At 40.1% G+C, this 17,454-nt stretch overlaps 1 protein-coding gene across 2 annotated transcripts in view; it reads left to right on the plus strand.

Moving 5' to 3' along the window:
* The first annotated feature begins 1,231 nt into the window (after window positions 1–1,231).
* The window catches only part of itpk1a (inositol-tetrakisphosphate 1-kinase a), a 61,207-nt gene continuing 44,984 nt past the window's right edge, over window positions 1,232–17,454 (plus strand). Inside the window, exons 1-3 of one of the 2 annotated variants that reach the window (XM_066694901.1) lie at window positions 1,232–1,372; window positions 2,944–3,136; window positions 16,637–16,661. In XM_066694901.1, the coding sequence (XP_066550998.1) occupies window positions 3,042–3,136; window positions 16,637–16,661 (120 nt within the window). In that variant the 5' untranslated portion in view covers window positions 1,232–1,372; window positions 2,944–3,041. Of the gene's footprint in view, window positions 1,373–2,223; window positions 2,500–2,943; window positions 3,137–16,636; window positions 16,662–17,454 lie in introns of those variants that run through there. The other variant, XM_066694902.1, reaches the window with a different exon arrangement.

Genomic DNA, 17,454 nt, shown 5'->3' on the forward strand with positions numbered 1-17,454 from the left:
GAAAGATGAACAGAGATGGCAATGCTTTTTAGTCTGAAGTGAAACAGTCACTAAAATGTAAAAATGTAGCTGTCTCTGTGTTTGATATTGTTTGTAACGTCTTCTGCTTTACAATTATATGTTTAACAGCAAGAACAGAACACACTAGGCTATTTAGGTGACAGGTGACACAGTGAATTATTGTCAGTAGATGGCGTTCTGTGAATGCTACTATTTTCCAGTTCATGACATACCTTCTCTTAAAGCTGAAGATTTTCTATACATTCATGTTACAAATTCTTAACATGTCTTTATTATAAAAGAGCAACACGCTTGAAAAGTCTGGATGCCAGCCATATATATGACACGCTTGCTGCCGTCCAGCTATGCAAACTAATTTCTTATTCTTGACACAGTTAGCAAGGGGCTGGATAAGTGTGTCAGTACTGCTGTTTGAGGAATATTTATAATCAATTGGAATGTCCAAAATAGATCAAGCATATATACAATGTTTAAATCAGATATATCATAGTTAACACTCATGACATGTCAAATTCATTACATTGGGTCTCTTTCTTATATTTTTGTAATTACTTTCAGGAATCTGGTAGAAATGTGCTGTCTCATGTTGGAAGACTGTTGTAACTTGCAGAAATTATTTGCAGCTTCCCTCCCTGCCTTACTTTCTCTCGCTCTTACTCCCTCTTTCTCTCCCTGGGTACCCAGTCCTGATGGAAAATCAATAGGTAATTGTTTTCTGAGGAGGTGTGGCCCAGGCTGTGCTGAGTGAAGCAAACTGTATCACAGCCAGGCCTTTTTACACAGGGCTTTCTCTAGATCTTGCAGGTGATTCCCCACTCCTTGATATTCAGGAATTTGATCCAGAAGCTAACTCTTGTCCAAAATAAATACATAAAGAGGAGATCACCTGAAAAACAAAAAGAAAAGCTTTGGTTTAATAATATAAATGAATAAACCATTATATTAAGAAGTATATATGTGATGTGATTCAAGCCAATTTCTACAATACCACAGAAAATGATTGTGTTAACACGACATGTCTTATTGTAACCTCTATACATTCACTGTTTGGTATGATTGCAATTCATGGTGGAACATTTCCTATTGTTAACTAGTAATGTATGCCTATAAAGTACCTCCCACTCTGTATGATGTCTTGTGTACACTGGCTGGTTAACTCCCCCTTTCCTGCCTTAAAAAGCCCCGGACACTAGGGCAGATTCTTGACTATTGATACATGATATTTATGGACACCTTTGGGTGCCCGTTGCCTGTGGTTTCTCTTTCTTCATTCAGTATCTTGGCTTCCTTATTGCACAGGAAGTGACTGCGCTGAAACTGTTTCATTGAATACAAGCTAACAAACTGAAAGGTAAAGCCACCAAATGTATTATTATCATTATTATTATTATTAGTAGTAGTAGTAGTAGTAGGTAGTAGTTGTTGTTGTTGTAGTAGCAGCTATAACATTAGTAGTAGTCGTAGTAGCTCTATATGTGTTTGCTGCTGTCTCATTGTGTCTTAGCGGCCAGTTGGACATGTAACATGTAACAGCTACCTGTATCTTATAACAACTCATGTCCTGAACTTGCATAATTGAACATCATTACCTATGCGGTTGTATAATGTACTCATTATGTTAGGCGCTGGGGCGTCTTTTTGAACGTGATTCTGCTCTACAAAAGCAAGTCAAACTAAATCAATATGCTGCATGTCACCTATATTCCCTTGTGTTGATCAGGAGCTATATTTCATATCTCTAAAGCACACAGAGGTCAGGGTAGGGTTGTTTGATCTTCTTGCAGACGACGCATGGTCTTCTAATGAGGTAGGGGAAACGCATCAACGCCGCTCTTCAGCCACCAAACTACTTGATAATGAGTAAATGAGTCCAACAAAACCAAAAGGGTATAAGTTATGCCACATGACATTCGATACACACATTGATCACTGAAGTCCAAGTCCTAGCCTATCAGTTATTCTTTAAACTAGATGAAAAAAAATACACACAAAAACAGAGCATTCCAGAATCTCGAATGCCTGGAATCTCTGTACATTCTATCAGATACAGAGAGAGAACAAAATAGGAAATGGGAGACTACACCATGCCAACATACAGTGGAGTCAGGACGCAATTTAGGAGCACTGTCTCTTTAACCAAGCCCGACAAGTCCTCCTGCTGCCCCCTAGGGGAGCTGTCCCGAAGCTGACGCAGGCTTTTCTCATGGAGAGGAGGGCAGGCTCACAGACAGACAGCGCACTGTATGCCATGGCTGCGTTGCCTGCACGTTGCTGTGCCCATTAAATGAACAGAACCGGGTTTGGGAGGGTGTGTCCGGGCACAGTTTCAATCCAAACACCAGGATCAGGCATTCTCCAGGAGGATCGCAAGGCCATCAACTTCTGGATACCTTGATCGAAACCCCCAGAATGGAGAGCTAAGGGAGGGAGGAGAGGAGAGGAGAGGAGAGGAGGAGGAGGGGGGGAATGCAAAACCGGGTACATTGTTTTATTAATATTATGATTGTTATTGGTATTAATATTGATTTCAAGCTCTGGGTGATGCGTGCTGGCTTTGATCACCTCCGGACGCAGCTGGATTAGGTCTTGACTGGGCAGGTTTGAGCAAATCGTTCATTTCGGAAGAGAGAGGGTGCATTTAGGGAAGGGAAAAAAAAAAAAAAAAACAACGGGTGAGGGGTTGGTCTTGTATAACTAGATCCAGTAGAAATGCTTGCCTTGAGGAAATAAATCGTCTCTTGGAGCAAGATAACACACAATGCTTATAACTGGGCTAGCAGTTGGCTAGGCTGGGGGATTTTGTGTGTGTGTGGAAGTTCTCTCGACAGCCTTCGGAGGAGTTTAACTTTATGCATGGCATCCGCTTCTGGGTCTTTATAATCATTTGAACCCATGCTTAATTGTAATCTGTCCTCCCCGTAGGTTTGAGGAGGGAGACCGGTTCCCGTTGAGCTCGTTGACTCCGTTTTTCAATTATTGATCACATCTGGACTGAGAGCAGGATCGCACCACAGCTGGAGATGCAGACGTTCCTGAAAGGCAGGCGGGTGGGATACTGGCTGAGCGAGAAGAAGATCAAGAAACTGAATTTCCAGGCCTTCGCCGAGATGTGCAGGTACACGATCTGCGATTATACATGAATGTGGCATGTATTGCTTATAATGTATTGATGTAAATCTATTTTTTGAATCCGTACCATGCGATCGCCTTTCTCGTAGTCTCTTTGCACTTGTCGCTGTGGTTCAGTCTGTTACACAAACTGTAACGTCTGCTGCCATTGCCGGATTTGCCCATTTACCCCTCTTATTAGAAATAACCTGTTGTGGAAAGCGAGGGCAAAGGTCACAGCATCACTTCAATGAGCCTCATGCACTTGTCGTCCAGGGAGGGGGGGGGGGGGTTACAGCTGCACCAGCCAAATAACCACATGGGGTTTGTGTTGATGGAAAGGGGTCAATCAGCTTACTTTCCATAGATAACTGGTCTGAATGTATGATGTTCTTTTGAAAGCTGATTAGGCTTCAAAGCATTTGAGTTATTGCCTATAGGTTGAGAGTATTTGAGTGTGACAGATGTACAGGTGCCCAATTCAGTACCACATACTGTATTTATTTGTATTTTATCCCAGTTCAGTCTAAGACAAACAGGAAACCCCAGATTTATTTGTCTGAGCATCAACGCTGACGCGAGAGACAGATTATATGATGTAGCTTATTCCTTATTTGTTCAGGCATTGAATCACGGAGGTTCTCCTCTCTACCCTTCTCAAAGTCTTGGAGACAAATGCTCTTCGTTTGCCTTTGACAAAGTTGTTTGTAACGTCATTTGCATGCAAGAGTAAATAGTGTTGGATAGCACTTCGGAACAAAGCGATGATGTATTTCTTTGGCATGTTATGTGTTGGACTGCTAAGATAAACTCTAGTATGTATTCATGTTTCGGCATTCATATTTGTGCCCATTCACAATATAAAGGATGCAAATAGAAAACATGTGAACTGTCCATATCCGATACAATGAGGGGTCTTAACACTGACTAGAAGAGATTTTTGTGATCTCGCATCAGAAATATACTGCAAAAGCCAAGCAGTCTTATTTCGAAGTCCCTCTTTGGTTAATTTAGGCCTTTTACATTTCTTTGCTACAGTGTCCGCGAGCGCCTCGTTTGCAGGTGTATTACGAATGATAAAAGTTGCCAAAGTACAGCCGTCTCTCCATCTGATCGTCCATAGTTGCCCTACCTAAAAATGTAGATTACAGAATACCCTCCTCCCTCATTTGACCTCACTGAACTGGCACGAGGGCCACAATTTCAGGGCCAAATGGCTTTGATGAGAGGACTCGAGCCCTGATGCGTTTCATATGTAAATCCTGCAGAGAGGCAAGTGGTCTTGGGAGAATAGAAAACAAATGGGACCAGTATGTTCAAAGGTTCCCATTCTGTAAGAAGGAGGGGGTGATATCTGTGTGTGTGCTGGGGGGAGCATGTTTACCCTGCCTGCACGGCCCCTCACAAGCTCTGGAGATGTCATTTTCAGCTTTTCCTCTAGTGGCTCCGTTTCCAACTCCAAAGCATAGGCAGCTCCGGGGGGGGGGAGAACGTTAGGATCTCGATCTAAGCAGTGCAGTCTTTATTCCCACACCTTCCACATGACTGTTAGTGTCCCTGGATCAGGGCGTCTCCAAAGCAATAACTAATACTAACGACAAGATTGCTAGCTGAAACACGTGTGTGAAGCCTCGCAGTTATTCAATTTCAACTTGAGGTTTACATCCTGTCTTGAAGAAAGGTAGAGTTTCCTAGTTGAATTATTTTCCGGTCAGTACAGTGATCTAATATTTTGGTTCATTCCCTAGAGGACATCAGAGGTGGAGAGTGCTGTTTGTAGTACAACAGGACTGGTCACACTGGTTAAAATCAGAGGGCTGTTTTATTTTTTTGTTTTGGAAAGTGCAGAAAACCCCACAGATACCCATCTTTTACTCTTTTCTGGTGTCAGGTTTGAGACTCTGTTTCAAACCTTCCGTAGGTTAATGGACAACCTCCTTTTATTTAGAAGATATAAATAGATGCACACATACATGCACACACAGTGTTGGGAGGGTTACTTTGTTACCTTGTGTTTATAATAATCAGTAATGTAATACAATTCTCAGTAAATCGGTAACTTTGGGACACGTTATGGGAAAAAACTAATGAAAAAATCAATTTTACAATCAATATTCGTAAGGAAGACCGGTTAAAAGTTTTTGTTTTTTGTACCAGCTCATCTCCTTAAGATCGGAAGTTTTTTTAGTTGAGTTTCATATAAAAGTCATGCGTTAATCAGATTCACTCTGAATCCAGGAAGACAACCCAGTAAACATTATATTTGGGATATAAGTGCTTACACCATTTGTCCTTAGTTGATTTTTCATTTGACATTCATGTTTCTTGTTTGGATTTTGACGCGTTTTGGGATATTTCGACTTATCTTTCAATTTGCTTAGTGTTAATCTTTCTAATACTCTATAAGTTTCAGTATTCCATTTAAAAGTAAGATTTGACCTCCAGATGGTGTGGCCTAAGGAAGCGTATTGCTGCCACACACATTTCTATTTATTTTATTCCTCCTATTGATTGTTTTTTAATTCCCCATCCCCAGGCAAACTAATAACACAATTAATTGCTTTCAGTGATTTTCAATATATTTACTGTAGGTGAGTGTTTGATGACATGAAATAGCTATGTCTTTCTAAAATAGTAGAAACAGAGTTAGCGTACAGATAACTAAATGTTTTTAGGAAGAATGCTCTAACAAAATCAAACAGTAGACTACATAACAAGTGTTTCCAGCACAATTCCTGCTGCCTGACAAATTTCAGCCACCCCACAATGCCGTTTATCTACAGTACAACCATGTAAAGTAACAATCATTCTAAGTTGATGTAGTGTTTCACCCTTTTGTAACTGAAGTTTGAACATGGAAGGACATATATTTAATAATTGATACATTGATTAATTAGTGTATCTCTCTGTCTCTCTCTCTCTCTATCTATCTATCTATCTATCTATCTATCTATCTATCTATCTATCTATCTAGCTAGCTAGCTATATATAAGCTGCAGGTAAAGGCATCTTTTAAGAGAAATGGTGGTAATGATTTGAACAGACATGACTCATTGTGTGACAATAAAATGAAGCAATACATTCAACCTGTTCAACTGCACAGTCGAGTAATGTAAATGATATACGTTGCATCAGCAAAGCAGTTAGTCTTAAAGTTTAACTGGAACCTGGAGCATGCTGTCACCATCATATTTTGTGCACCATTGCGTGGCTGGACTTTCTTCCAGGGGGAACACAGGAATAAAAACATTTAATTATGATTTTATTTGAGTTTAATTACTATCAACAACAGTCTAAATGCTTCTGTATGATCTACAGTTGCCAGTGAAAGTGAGTTTCCCCCCAGGGCTGGGAGTGAGATTGTCTGACGTGGTGGGGGAGGTAAGAGATTCTTCAACTTAGAAATTTGAATCCCCCCGTCCTGGCAGCCTCTGTGTGTAAAGTATCTTTTTTTTTTAACATAATAATAAAATAGCAACAGTCACAAAGAGGAGTGCAACAGATAACATGAACCCTGGATCACAGCTTGTTCAGTGCACAAGTTGTTTTAATTAAATTAAACTAGTTTTAAATGGCTTTTGTGGGGGAAAACCTCGTAGACTTTTTGTTTCGTTCTTTAGAAACCATTTCCTGTGTGTGCAGTGACAAAATTACATGTATTGCATAAGGTATTTCGAAGACCTCTTCCTGAAAAATGTGTCCTTTAAGAAAAAGTATGACGGCCAGTGACTGACACACTACAAAGGCTTGCAGAGTTTTTGAATACTGGCAATGGCCGCGGTGTGGGGCTCCTTGAAGAGTCCAGGTTCTAGGAAAATAGACACACAAAGGCAGGGGTATGGTGCAAAGGAATGTGATTTAATTACGTACAGTGCTGGGGTGCAAAAGCTCCAAACAAAAGCCTAGCTCTTATTGGAGTCTACCTGACTTCTTCAGGTCCCTGTTTACAGCCAAGATAAACAAGTGCTAGCCAACAATCTACAATCACGTCCCAGTCCAAAAGCCAAAGTTCATTCACCAGATTTCTTTTCTTTGTCGCAGTTTTTGCCTTCTTGCCTCCAACTCCTCAACTGCCTTTCAGGGCGGCCATTTTGTTTCCTGCCTAGCACTGCGCCACAGGTGGGCTAAAGAAACATATTTATAAAACCAATGGACTTTTTCTTTCTTTCTTCCTAATAAGAGAAAGTATCACAATGGCATGGCAAGGCGCCACATTTAACTGCTAATTTGAAAGTCCCTCGAGGCAGTTTACAACTTTGTTGAACAATGTTAAAAGCACAGTGTATGCTTTTTGAATTTGGGCCAGAATGTCTTGATACAGTACTTTTATGGGGGTGAAATTTTGAATACAATACAACCATTTGTATTGTGCATTGAACAAATGAGAGTTAGTCACACTGCAAATCGGTCAAGGTTAATTTAGTTTAGAGGTCAGCAGTTGATTTCCTCTCGAGATATTTTAGATTGCACCAAACGGGCTCGGACTACTATAATGTGGTTTCTTAATCCCTGCAAGAAATGGAGCTCATATTGGGGGCTGTTTCTCAAGTTAAACTGAAAAGTGCTTTGCTTATCTCTGCTCTGTTCAAGAAAAATGTTTTTCTGAATATAGCAGCTTCCACAGTTCTTCGGTTTGGTGATGTTAGCAGCCAGGGTATAGCCAGAGCTGGGAAGAGGCCTACAGGACTGATTTGAATTAATGTACTCCTTTACCATGGAACAGTAAAACCATTGTGGGTGGATCCATCCATTAGTGAAATGAAGGTTCATTCGTTTACCCTATTTACAGTGTGTTTGCATGCAGAATGGCAACTGGTAGCAGAGGGATATTTTCAGCCATTGCCCTGAAGAAACACAACATTCACTTATTATTGACATAACATGTGCGGTCTGTAATCCGGTTGGTATTAAGAATTGTATTTTGCAAGCGGAGCATGGTGTGATCAACGCTGATTCCAGGACAAGGTCATCTCACTTGTTAAGAATGGGTGGCTACAAAAAGAAGAAATAATTGGCAAATAAAACATTAATACATGTATCTAAATATATTTTCATTTAAATATGGTTTAGTGTTCAGACCAAACTTACCCGAGGTGCCTAGAGAGTTTATGGTCTATAGTATTTGATGCTAAGTGTACTTACAGAAACACAGCCATAATTTAGATTTTATAGATTATCACTATGATTTCTCGCTTCTTTTTATAATGCACAGTAAGTGACTTGCTAATAGGCCATAGCTGCCTGTAGCCAACAAGCTACCACAGAAAACCTGAAGATATACCTCTAAAGATATACCATCTAGACAGCACAATAGGAGAAATACCTTTGAAAGCAGATGTTCATAACACAGCTTTATAAGTTGCTTAAGTTTGACGAAGCCCCCTGGCAAAGAAAAGGAATGTTCTGGAATCCGAAGCTTTGGTCCTGCCTGCGCATCATGAAAAATTGAAAGTGATCAAATTATGTTAAAAGAGAATACTTCACCACAAACACACGAAACCAATAAAACCAATCGACGAATAAATAACCCTGCTCCCGGCCTAATCGAGTGTTCATCACAGCACAACAGAGAGCAGCATGCCAGGGATTTGTAGCTCACCCAGGGCTGATGACTCACAATGCAAACCTGATTGCACCAGCCTAGATTAAAAATGTTATGTGGATTAATTGGTAATCCTTTATAACCCTAGAATCGACTGCTTTCCCGCACCGAGGCCTGCTGCTCCCGGGAAGGCCTGTGACTCGCCCTCGTCTACACTGCCCTGAACTAAGCAGCATTAGCCGCTGGTAAACAGAAGCACAGCAACAATTTTGTCATATTTTCCAGAATGTGGATGTTTTAAGGCAGGTTTAGGCCTATGTCTCAGAGATTTATATTGTCCTCCACGTGCTGATTTGTGGGTATTTTTGTATTTTTTGTTTTAACTTTGCCGGATGTCAAAAGAGAAATGTCAGTTTTGCAGCATAACAAAGATATAACGCGGTGTACAGCAGAGGTGGGATTTCTTTCATGCTGAGGACGATGCGCTACTTTCACTTCAGCATGCAGTTAAAGGGGAAGCTTGGATATTTCACCTCTACTTCCCTGTTTGTTAATTTATGATGTATACGTATTACTGTCAAAAGAACAAAGGGCTTTCTTTTTAAATCAGTAAACAGGGTTTTTATCTTGCTATGGCTCAGCTTGAGCCAATATTCCAGTCAACTGTCACCAGTGAATGTGAAACTCGTAAACGCTTCCACCCTATCTGCTATCTCACACCGATTTAAAAGAGGGTAGGTAATCCGTTAAACAGTAAGTTTCGTATTGCTTTGGTATCCTCACGGTGCTGTGGTAAACAGATGAAGTGATGACGTGGCAACGTGTCTGAGTTACTCTCTTCCGCAAGATAATCATGTAAATCATGGCCTAGGAATTCAGTTTAGCATGTGGAACTGTAATTGTACAGTAAGTTGTTCATTCAGAAATTCAGTTCAGGTCCATGCCAGCCCTCCAGGGGGTCCACAAGTTGATGCAAATACCCTGATGAAATAAAAGCAATATTCAGCGATTTTCATTCATAATATCTTATTTCTTCCTGGCTGGACCGAGCCACTTAGCTGTGGCACCATTCGTCCCATTAAGAAGGGAGAGGATGGGATAAATGGAGTGGTGGTTTTATATATAATGATTGGAGCTGGAGGTCCGTGGACTTGTTTGTAGCTGCCTTTTAAGTGGGCAGTGTTGAAGTCTCATGCTGTAGCCCAGTTTCCTGAATTGGAGTGGAAAAAAAGACAGTGCCTAAAAGAAAGTCTGAAAGATATATATATGATGTCTGACTAGAGGTCCCACTAAGTAGTTGCTACACATAACAAACAAAAAAAAAAAAAAAACATTGTGGTATTTATGAACTAAGTGGTTTGCGGGAACTCTATTAAAGAAGTATTAAAAATAAAAGTATCAACAGGACCCAGCCATGTTTTATATTAATATATTCTCTTTATTATTTCAATTGTCCCTTTTTTCTACTAAAACTTTGATGGAAAGATAGCAAATTCCAGACTTTCAAGATTATTTCGTGTGGTGTTCCTCTGTGATGTAAATGAGAGGTATATTTGACAGTTTTTTTTTTTGTTTATAATACTTAACATGTTATAAATGAACATCAATTTAAGACAGGACTCACTTTTTTTAAATAATTTCCTTGTACACAGAATATTACTAATGGATTTTGTGCCCGTCTCCTCATTACACAGTATCTGTGACTCAGGCTGTGGTAGAATCTGGATTTGATTGTTACTTTATTAAAAAAAAGGAGCTCCAGAGTAAAGCTTCTTCAGATGCAAACTGCATGTTGTAAGTCCAGTAGCCATGACAACATGGATGACACATCCCCAAAGAGGCCTGGCGTTTCTTTCTTATTTCTTTTTGGAAATGCCCATCCCCTCCCCCACTGCAGGCCCTGTGTTCACCTGTTATTCTCTCAGTGAATGTTTCTAATTTAGTCAAGCACTAAAACACAGTAATACTAATTTTATGAGAAAGCATACCGTAATTCATTGCTCAGCATCCTTATATGGCCCAGGGCTTTTTAATGGGAGAAGAAGAAAAAAAACAATTGATTTAGTAATTTTAATTTATCCCTATCTGACTAGCAAAGAACATGCCCTGCTACATGACAAAGAGTTTACAGAACCTTTTGTTTTGTCTCATCAGCTTTGCATTAATGGCCAGGTTTCCCTTTAAGGGCATGACCCAAATCACTTATGCCAGGGAAACATAATGCAAATTATTGCAAAAATAATTTAAAAAATCCGATAAGCTTGCTGGATGACTTTTGTTCCACAGTATTTCGAAATGTAGACTTTTTTGTAGCATTGTGAGCAGAAATGACATAGTGCTTTAGTTTTCTGCCTACATTTTGGACAAATCACATTCTGGATTTGTACAGTAAGGCCTTAAAAACTCACACTACCAGACTATAGTTTGCATGGACACAGAACCACACATGTCTCTTATGTTTATATATTTCTTTTTTTAACAGTTCAATTCCTGGCCATTTTTTTTAACATTTTGTCAGCTTTGTTTTTGAGAGAACCGCACTGTTAATTCTCCAGTAGCTCGCACAATAAACAAGAACAAAAGTTCAATTCATCATCTACTATTCAATAGATCTCCAACAGACTCTGACTGTGCTATCATGTGCAATAGTGAGACCAATAATCTTCCAACTAACTTCCACAAAAGGCAAAAAACCAAACAAGACAAAAAAGCTGTCCTATTCCATACATGATATGCAATGAATGGGTCAGATGGTATTTGAATGCGCTTTATTTTGAAATGAAAAGAAAAGAAGGCCCATTTACAGCTGTTCAGCTGCAGGGTTTTGTATCCATGGAACAACCCTGTACTATTGAAACTAACATGCCTTGCAATAACAGTGTCATCGAGTGATGGTAGCCCAGTTTCCTCCATAAATTGAATGGATTTCTGTGTCTTTTTTTGTATAAGCCAGGGCAAGGCAGTTCTGAAATGAATTACAGATCAATGAAAAGGGAATAACTAATTTCCTCCACACTCTGGTTTTGAAGTTTTTGTTTGTTTGTTTGTTTAGTTTTTCTTTCCTTCTGACATAGTAAATAAACACATCACCTTTGTCCTCTTCCAAAAAAACCAACTCTGTATACAGTAGATGGAGCTTGGGCTTGACACTGGTGCATGACTCCCTGTAGTGGCAGACAGAGCGTTCAGGTACATAAAAAAAACACGACTGCATTTAAAATCCAATATTACAGTTTGTCCACAGACAACTGGTCAAGCAACCTTCATGAGCCTTCCCTGGTCAGTCCCATTGGCGAGTTGGTGTCATTTCATAAAATTAAATCCAGAGCTGGCGTGGAATCAAACGCATCAAGGCAGTTTCGAATGCACAGACAGCAGATGTCAAGATTTCCTATTTCGGAGAAAGAACTAAAATAAAATCCCCATAAAAACCAATTAATTCCACATTTGGATACTAGGTTACGTCTTAAAACTTTCCTTATCCAGGAATCAAGAACACAGTGAGGTTCAAGCTCTTTTTTCAACTTCATTTTGTAATACTACATTCATATATTCTTTTCTGCTTCACCAGCAAAGTACATTTAACTTTGTGACTTGTGGTTTTGATATGCAAGTACAGATAACATTCACTTAGCAAGGAGGTAGAAACAAATTGTGCTGACAATATCAGGCTGTGTGGCTCACTTAATTGCACATTTTATTGCAGTGCTAGGTCCATGCAACTTTATTAGTCTCTGAGAGGCTGGAGAGATTGACTTAGCTCACTCTTCTCTAACGATGTTTTTTTTTAAATTGTATTTCTTTTGCTGTTTAAATATCGTCTGTTGAGGTTTCAGCCAATTAAAGCTTGTTCTCAAAGGTTTCGTTTTGGATATATATTTAAAGCCAGGCAAAGGTCAGTTTATAATGGATACAGCACAGGTTCTTAGTGAGAAATGAAGACCTCGGTTCCAATCCCCCTCATGTGAGATTCATGTGACATCTGCACATATGAGAGATTGGACAGCCGTGCTTAATTCTGAAGCAGTTTCCTGGAATGTGGTTGGAAATATAAGAGCAATTAAACCATTTTAGTGCCTTCCCCTCAGTCAGTTCTGCACTGTTGCCATTAATCTGGATGTTAAACAACACACTTTGCTAAAGTACACAGCGTGCTCAATGCAAAGTTTTGCAGCTACTGTCAGACCCGTCAGACTTGTGTACAGTACCAGACCACAGTGCCCTGAGGCGTGTGGCACCAATGTCTTACTACCACAAACAGAGACAGCATTCAGAGCCTTCCCCCAGTTTCTCCATTGTAAGTGTGCGTTACAGTTTGATGCCTGGGAAACATTTCAGGGATCCTGGGGCAGATATCTGATAGTGGATCATTTGAAAGCTGTTTCAGTAGCACTGTCCTAATCAAGAAAGGCATACCTTCCTGCCCTTAAAATAAGAGCTAAAGGAATAATAACTGATACATGTGGTTGGGGCAAAACCCTACATAGGATTGGATGGTTTGATATGTGAATACCTCTCAGCTGTACACAAGTACCACAGAGGGATAATATAGCCTATAGAGTAGTTTTATAGCTCATGGCTTCAAGAATAGGAATAAATTGTTCATAGTTGGCATGTAAAGAGAATGCAATGCGCCGCTTAAAAGAGATTGAATTGGTTGAAGTGATCAAATGGAAATGTCATTTGCATTTCCCACAACATTAGACAGACAGATTGGCCCTTCATATACTGAATTTAGTTTTCCATGTAACATGTCCTTATAGAGTAATGAGGGTAGCATTACCATAAATGCATGTGGTTCACACCATTTTCTGACTAAACCACTTGTAGTAATAATGCATTTAATCAGTGTGGATGTTCACTTGAACCCTTTTGACTGTTAAAAACGCTCTGAAGGGTTTAGAGTTTGAAAGGTGTACAGGGATTGGGGGGAGAAAATTAATTTTGGGCCTGAGGTTTAGTCTGGTATGAGAACACTGGGCCCTGCCAGTCACGGCAACCCCGTAGAAATATGAGAGATTTATGTGATGCAGTTTCCTCTCTTTGGTGTTACACATCGCTCCTCACGAGCAACATTACACAGGAAGTAAGGAAGCCAAAGCAGAAGTGATAGGCTTTGTATAGAGTGCTCTGAAGAGAAAGCAGACCACAGAGAGGGTTTGCACAGTGTGTGCTTCAGCGAGGACATTTGTTTCTCAAAGCAGAACTTCACTTTGAGGTGGTATACACTACAGGGAATAAAAACACCTTGAAAAACACAATCTTTAAGTCTTCCAATAACCAAATAGGCCAATATTTAAGGGAAAGAAAGAAAGGAAACCAAAAAAGGAGTTACAGAGTCTAATATAGTGCTTGCCCGGGACCTTTTAAAAATCATCCCTCACCTTTGAATTTGTGTGCTGGATTTTGCCGTTTTTTACATTTATTTTTCTTCCAGTACCATTTAGAGTGAAGCTGTGGCAATACCAGGATTGATCAGGAATTCTGACTGAATAAGCGGTAAAAAAAAAAAAGATTCCACATGCCGTGAACAGGAAAAATAATATTGACTATGTCCACAACCTTCGGTTAAATGAGGTTGGATAGTTCGATTTTGCGCAGTCGAATTCTAGTGAATCCCCCAGCCGAGACGCCACTCCGCTGTCTGCTTTCCGTTTTCCACTTCTCCGCCTTCCAGACATTCTCTGCTTCTCGGAAAAAAATGTAGAAATTTCAAAACAAGGCATCTGTGTGAATGTACACTACAGAACCCGCGAAAGATGGCAGACTTGACAGGCATTACGTCCTCTCTCTAAGGAGATGCCTCACTTTTCTAATTCTGCGCGAAAAAACAAAACTGACTTCTGTTTCTTTGTAATTAGAAAGTCTGTTTTCCAGACGTGATTAGAGCCCCCTTTCTCGGTTGCTACAGCTCTTGCTCTTCTCTTTATGTTGCTGAACAAAAAACAGCATTATGTGAATGAGACTTGGCAGGGTCCCGATCAGGACGTTTTTGGTCAAATTAAACTAGAACCATGTAAAGCAGGGACGGTGGTGGCATTCGGTCTCGCTCTATAGTGTGGCTGGGTTTGCTGTCTCTAACTTGGAGACCCTGTTGTACAATAGCTAGAGAGGCTTTTATTCTACTGAGGTTTCGGGTTACTAAGCAACCTGTTTTCATCCAAAGCCTTGAGTTCTGTTTTCCCTCCCTCTCTCTTTCTGTCTCTCCCCACTCTCTATCTCTCTCTCTCTCTCTCAGTCTATAGCTGTCTCTCTGTCTGTCCCCTTCTTGCTTTCTGAAGCAACGTAGTTTAGGTGCTAGAGACAATCTGACAAAGTTCTAGGTGTTCATTGAATAGTAAGTGTATTAATCTTGACGTTGAGCAATAGACACAGCTAAAAGCAAGAATCAAGTCACATAACATCACATTGTTAGAGATTCAGATACGTTCTGAGAGCAGCACTGGTGGGGATTGAAGGATGGGGGTGCTTGCTGTAACCAGCTGGTTGGAAATATCCATCAGCTCTCATCTTAAACACTAGCCTACAGCCTGAATATGCCTAACAATCCCTTATTTCCTGTGTAAAAAGCTGCTTTGCGAATTGGAAGTGTGTGCGTGTGTGTGTGTGTGTCTGTGTCTGTGGGGGGCTGACTGACACTGAATTTTGGCTTTCTTCTTATTATATAACATCTGGCAGCTTCTCTCCCAAGATGTGCGGCGATCAGAAACTACACATTCCACCGGGAAAAGACAAATGGAGAGTTCTTCTAAGCTAGACTGCTAAGTGCAACACAGACTTATTTATTCCGTGAAACTTGATTTCAAATGAATGAACTCTGCATGTCCTTGCTTTGCAGTATCGTTTGATGTCCCTATCTCTAGGCCATCACCAGAATCTATGGAGGTTAGCACAAGCTTACCTTAACACTAGCAAGGACGATGTCTAATAAAACTGCACACTACGTTTTGTGAGCCTTTTTGTCTTTCTTTTCTTGAAGAATTACTCTGGGTTTCGACACAGAGAAAGTAAATTCAGGTTCAGTCGTTTGTTCACTTGCAGTTGCATCCAGACTACTGCTCTCTTGGTCTGACACAGCGCTTCTGCAAATGCCATCAGCTTTGTTGCAATTATTAAAGTGGATGTTGTCTCTGGAAAAATCTGCCTGGCTTGGAGACTATTCAACAGGCAGTGCCCTTGTCAGAATATACATAATTTTTTCTCTCTTGGTGCTGACTGTACAACATCAACACACAGCTGAAGGAACGGAACATGCCAAAAAGTTTCACGTATCATCTAGGCCCCGATCTTTATATATTTATGATTCATGTTATTAATGTACTTATTCCTTTTCTCACGCAAAAAGCAATACTAGTGCTGTCGATTACATACTATTAAATAAATCGGTAAGGATGGGCCCAGTGGACTTTGTTTATGGTTACTTCTTATGTTATAATCCGAGAGAGTCTATGTGATTTATCGGCACAGTTTATTCATTTTGTAATCGGAGAGCTATCAGACGTGTTTTTCACTGCATATTACGATTGAATGGAACTCCCTGTGTTTGGGTCTTTAAGATTGCATTGAGATGTACAAAGGGGCCCTGTGAACGGCTGGGAAAGTGCTCCCTCTGTTCTGACGCTGACATTTCTCTGCCCTTCGAGAGCGCGGTAACCTTTTGTGGAGGCATGCTACATTCCTCTTACCATCAAGACAAATTCGATTTACAATCGGTCCCAGCACCTGTGCTCATACTGGGCATAATGTTTTTGACTGCATTACATTTCTCTCCTGGTCTGACAGACATGCCATTTCTAAAACATATTACAAGTCAAGTATTTGTCAGTTCTGTCTCGAAAAGAAAGCTGTGTTCAAAATGATTCAGTCTGTAACCACCCCCTATTCTGTTTTATAGATGTGTGAGATGGATATGAAGCTAAGATTGGATTTTAATTGGTCTCTTTCCCTTTTTTTTCCCCCCTACAGGAAAAGAGGAATAGAAGTGGTGCAGGTGAGTGCTTTTTAAGAGCATCCTTACAAACTATGGGGAAAATACAAGTAATTGCTGAGATCTATACAGGAAACAATATAACTTGGACTAATGGGTTTTTTTGATTGGCGGTGAACCATCTTTACGAAGGTTGCTTTTGTTGGTATAAGGAAGGTTTCCCACTATAGATGAGTGAGAATGTTTATATGTTATCAATCACAACACCCATCCCATTTAATCTCCCTGGTATGTTCTCATTAATGTTAGGTAATTGCCCTAAAAAAGTGGCTTTAATACAAAGAAAGCTGTTCAGTTACATATTGCTTTGTGTTGTGGAATTTTACCCCGCAGTAAATAGACACATCATTTTGCTTTGTCTTTTTGTCAGGATGTTTTTATATAATAACTCTATTTGTTGTCACATCTTGTCAATTTGAGTTTCACTGTATTGTGAAACTGGGAACAATTGCACTTTACTGCACGCTATCTCCGTCAGAGAACAGTAGTCTAAGATATGATGGGCAGATCCGACAAATGACCTATAAAATACATTGAAAACCGTTTTCGAAATTCCTCCTCGAAAATCATTTTGTTGCTGTGTAGACGGCTGAAGTGCAAATTGAATTTGTGGTGATTGCAAATGTAATGGTTTCATTATAACCCAACCGTTGAGCCAGAGTTGGACCACTTGAGGAAACGGAATTAATATTAAACGGTCTCACTGACATATGCTTGATTGAAATAAATGCCAATCAATTAAATTGGCGTCAGTCGGCATCCCAGGGAGAGAGTGGGTAATGTTTGAGGTCTTTAT

This window comes from Amia ocellicauda, chromosome 21, assembly GCF_036373705.1.
Source record: "Amia ocellicauda isolate fAmiCal2 chromosome 21, fAmiCal2.hap1, whole genome shotgun sequence".
NCBI classification, from domain to species: Eukaryota; Metazoa; Chordata; class Actinopteri; order Amiiformes; family Amiidae; genus Amia; species Amia ocellicauda.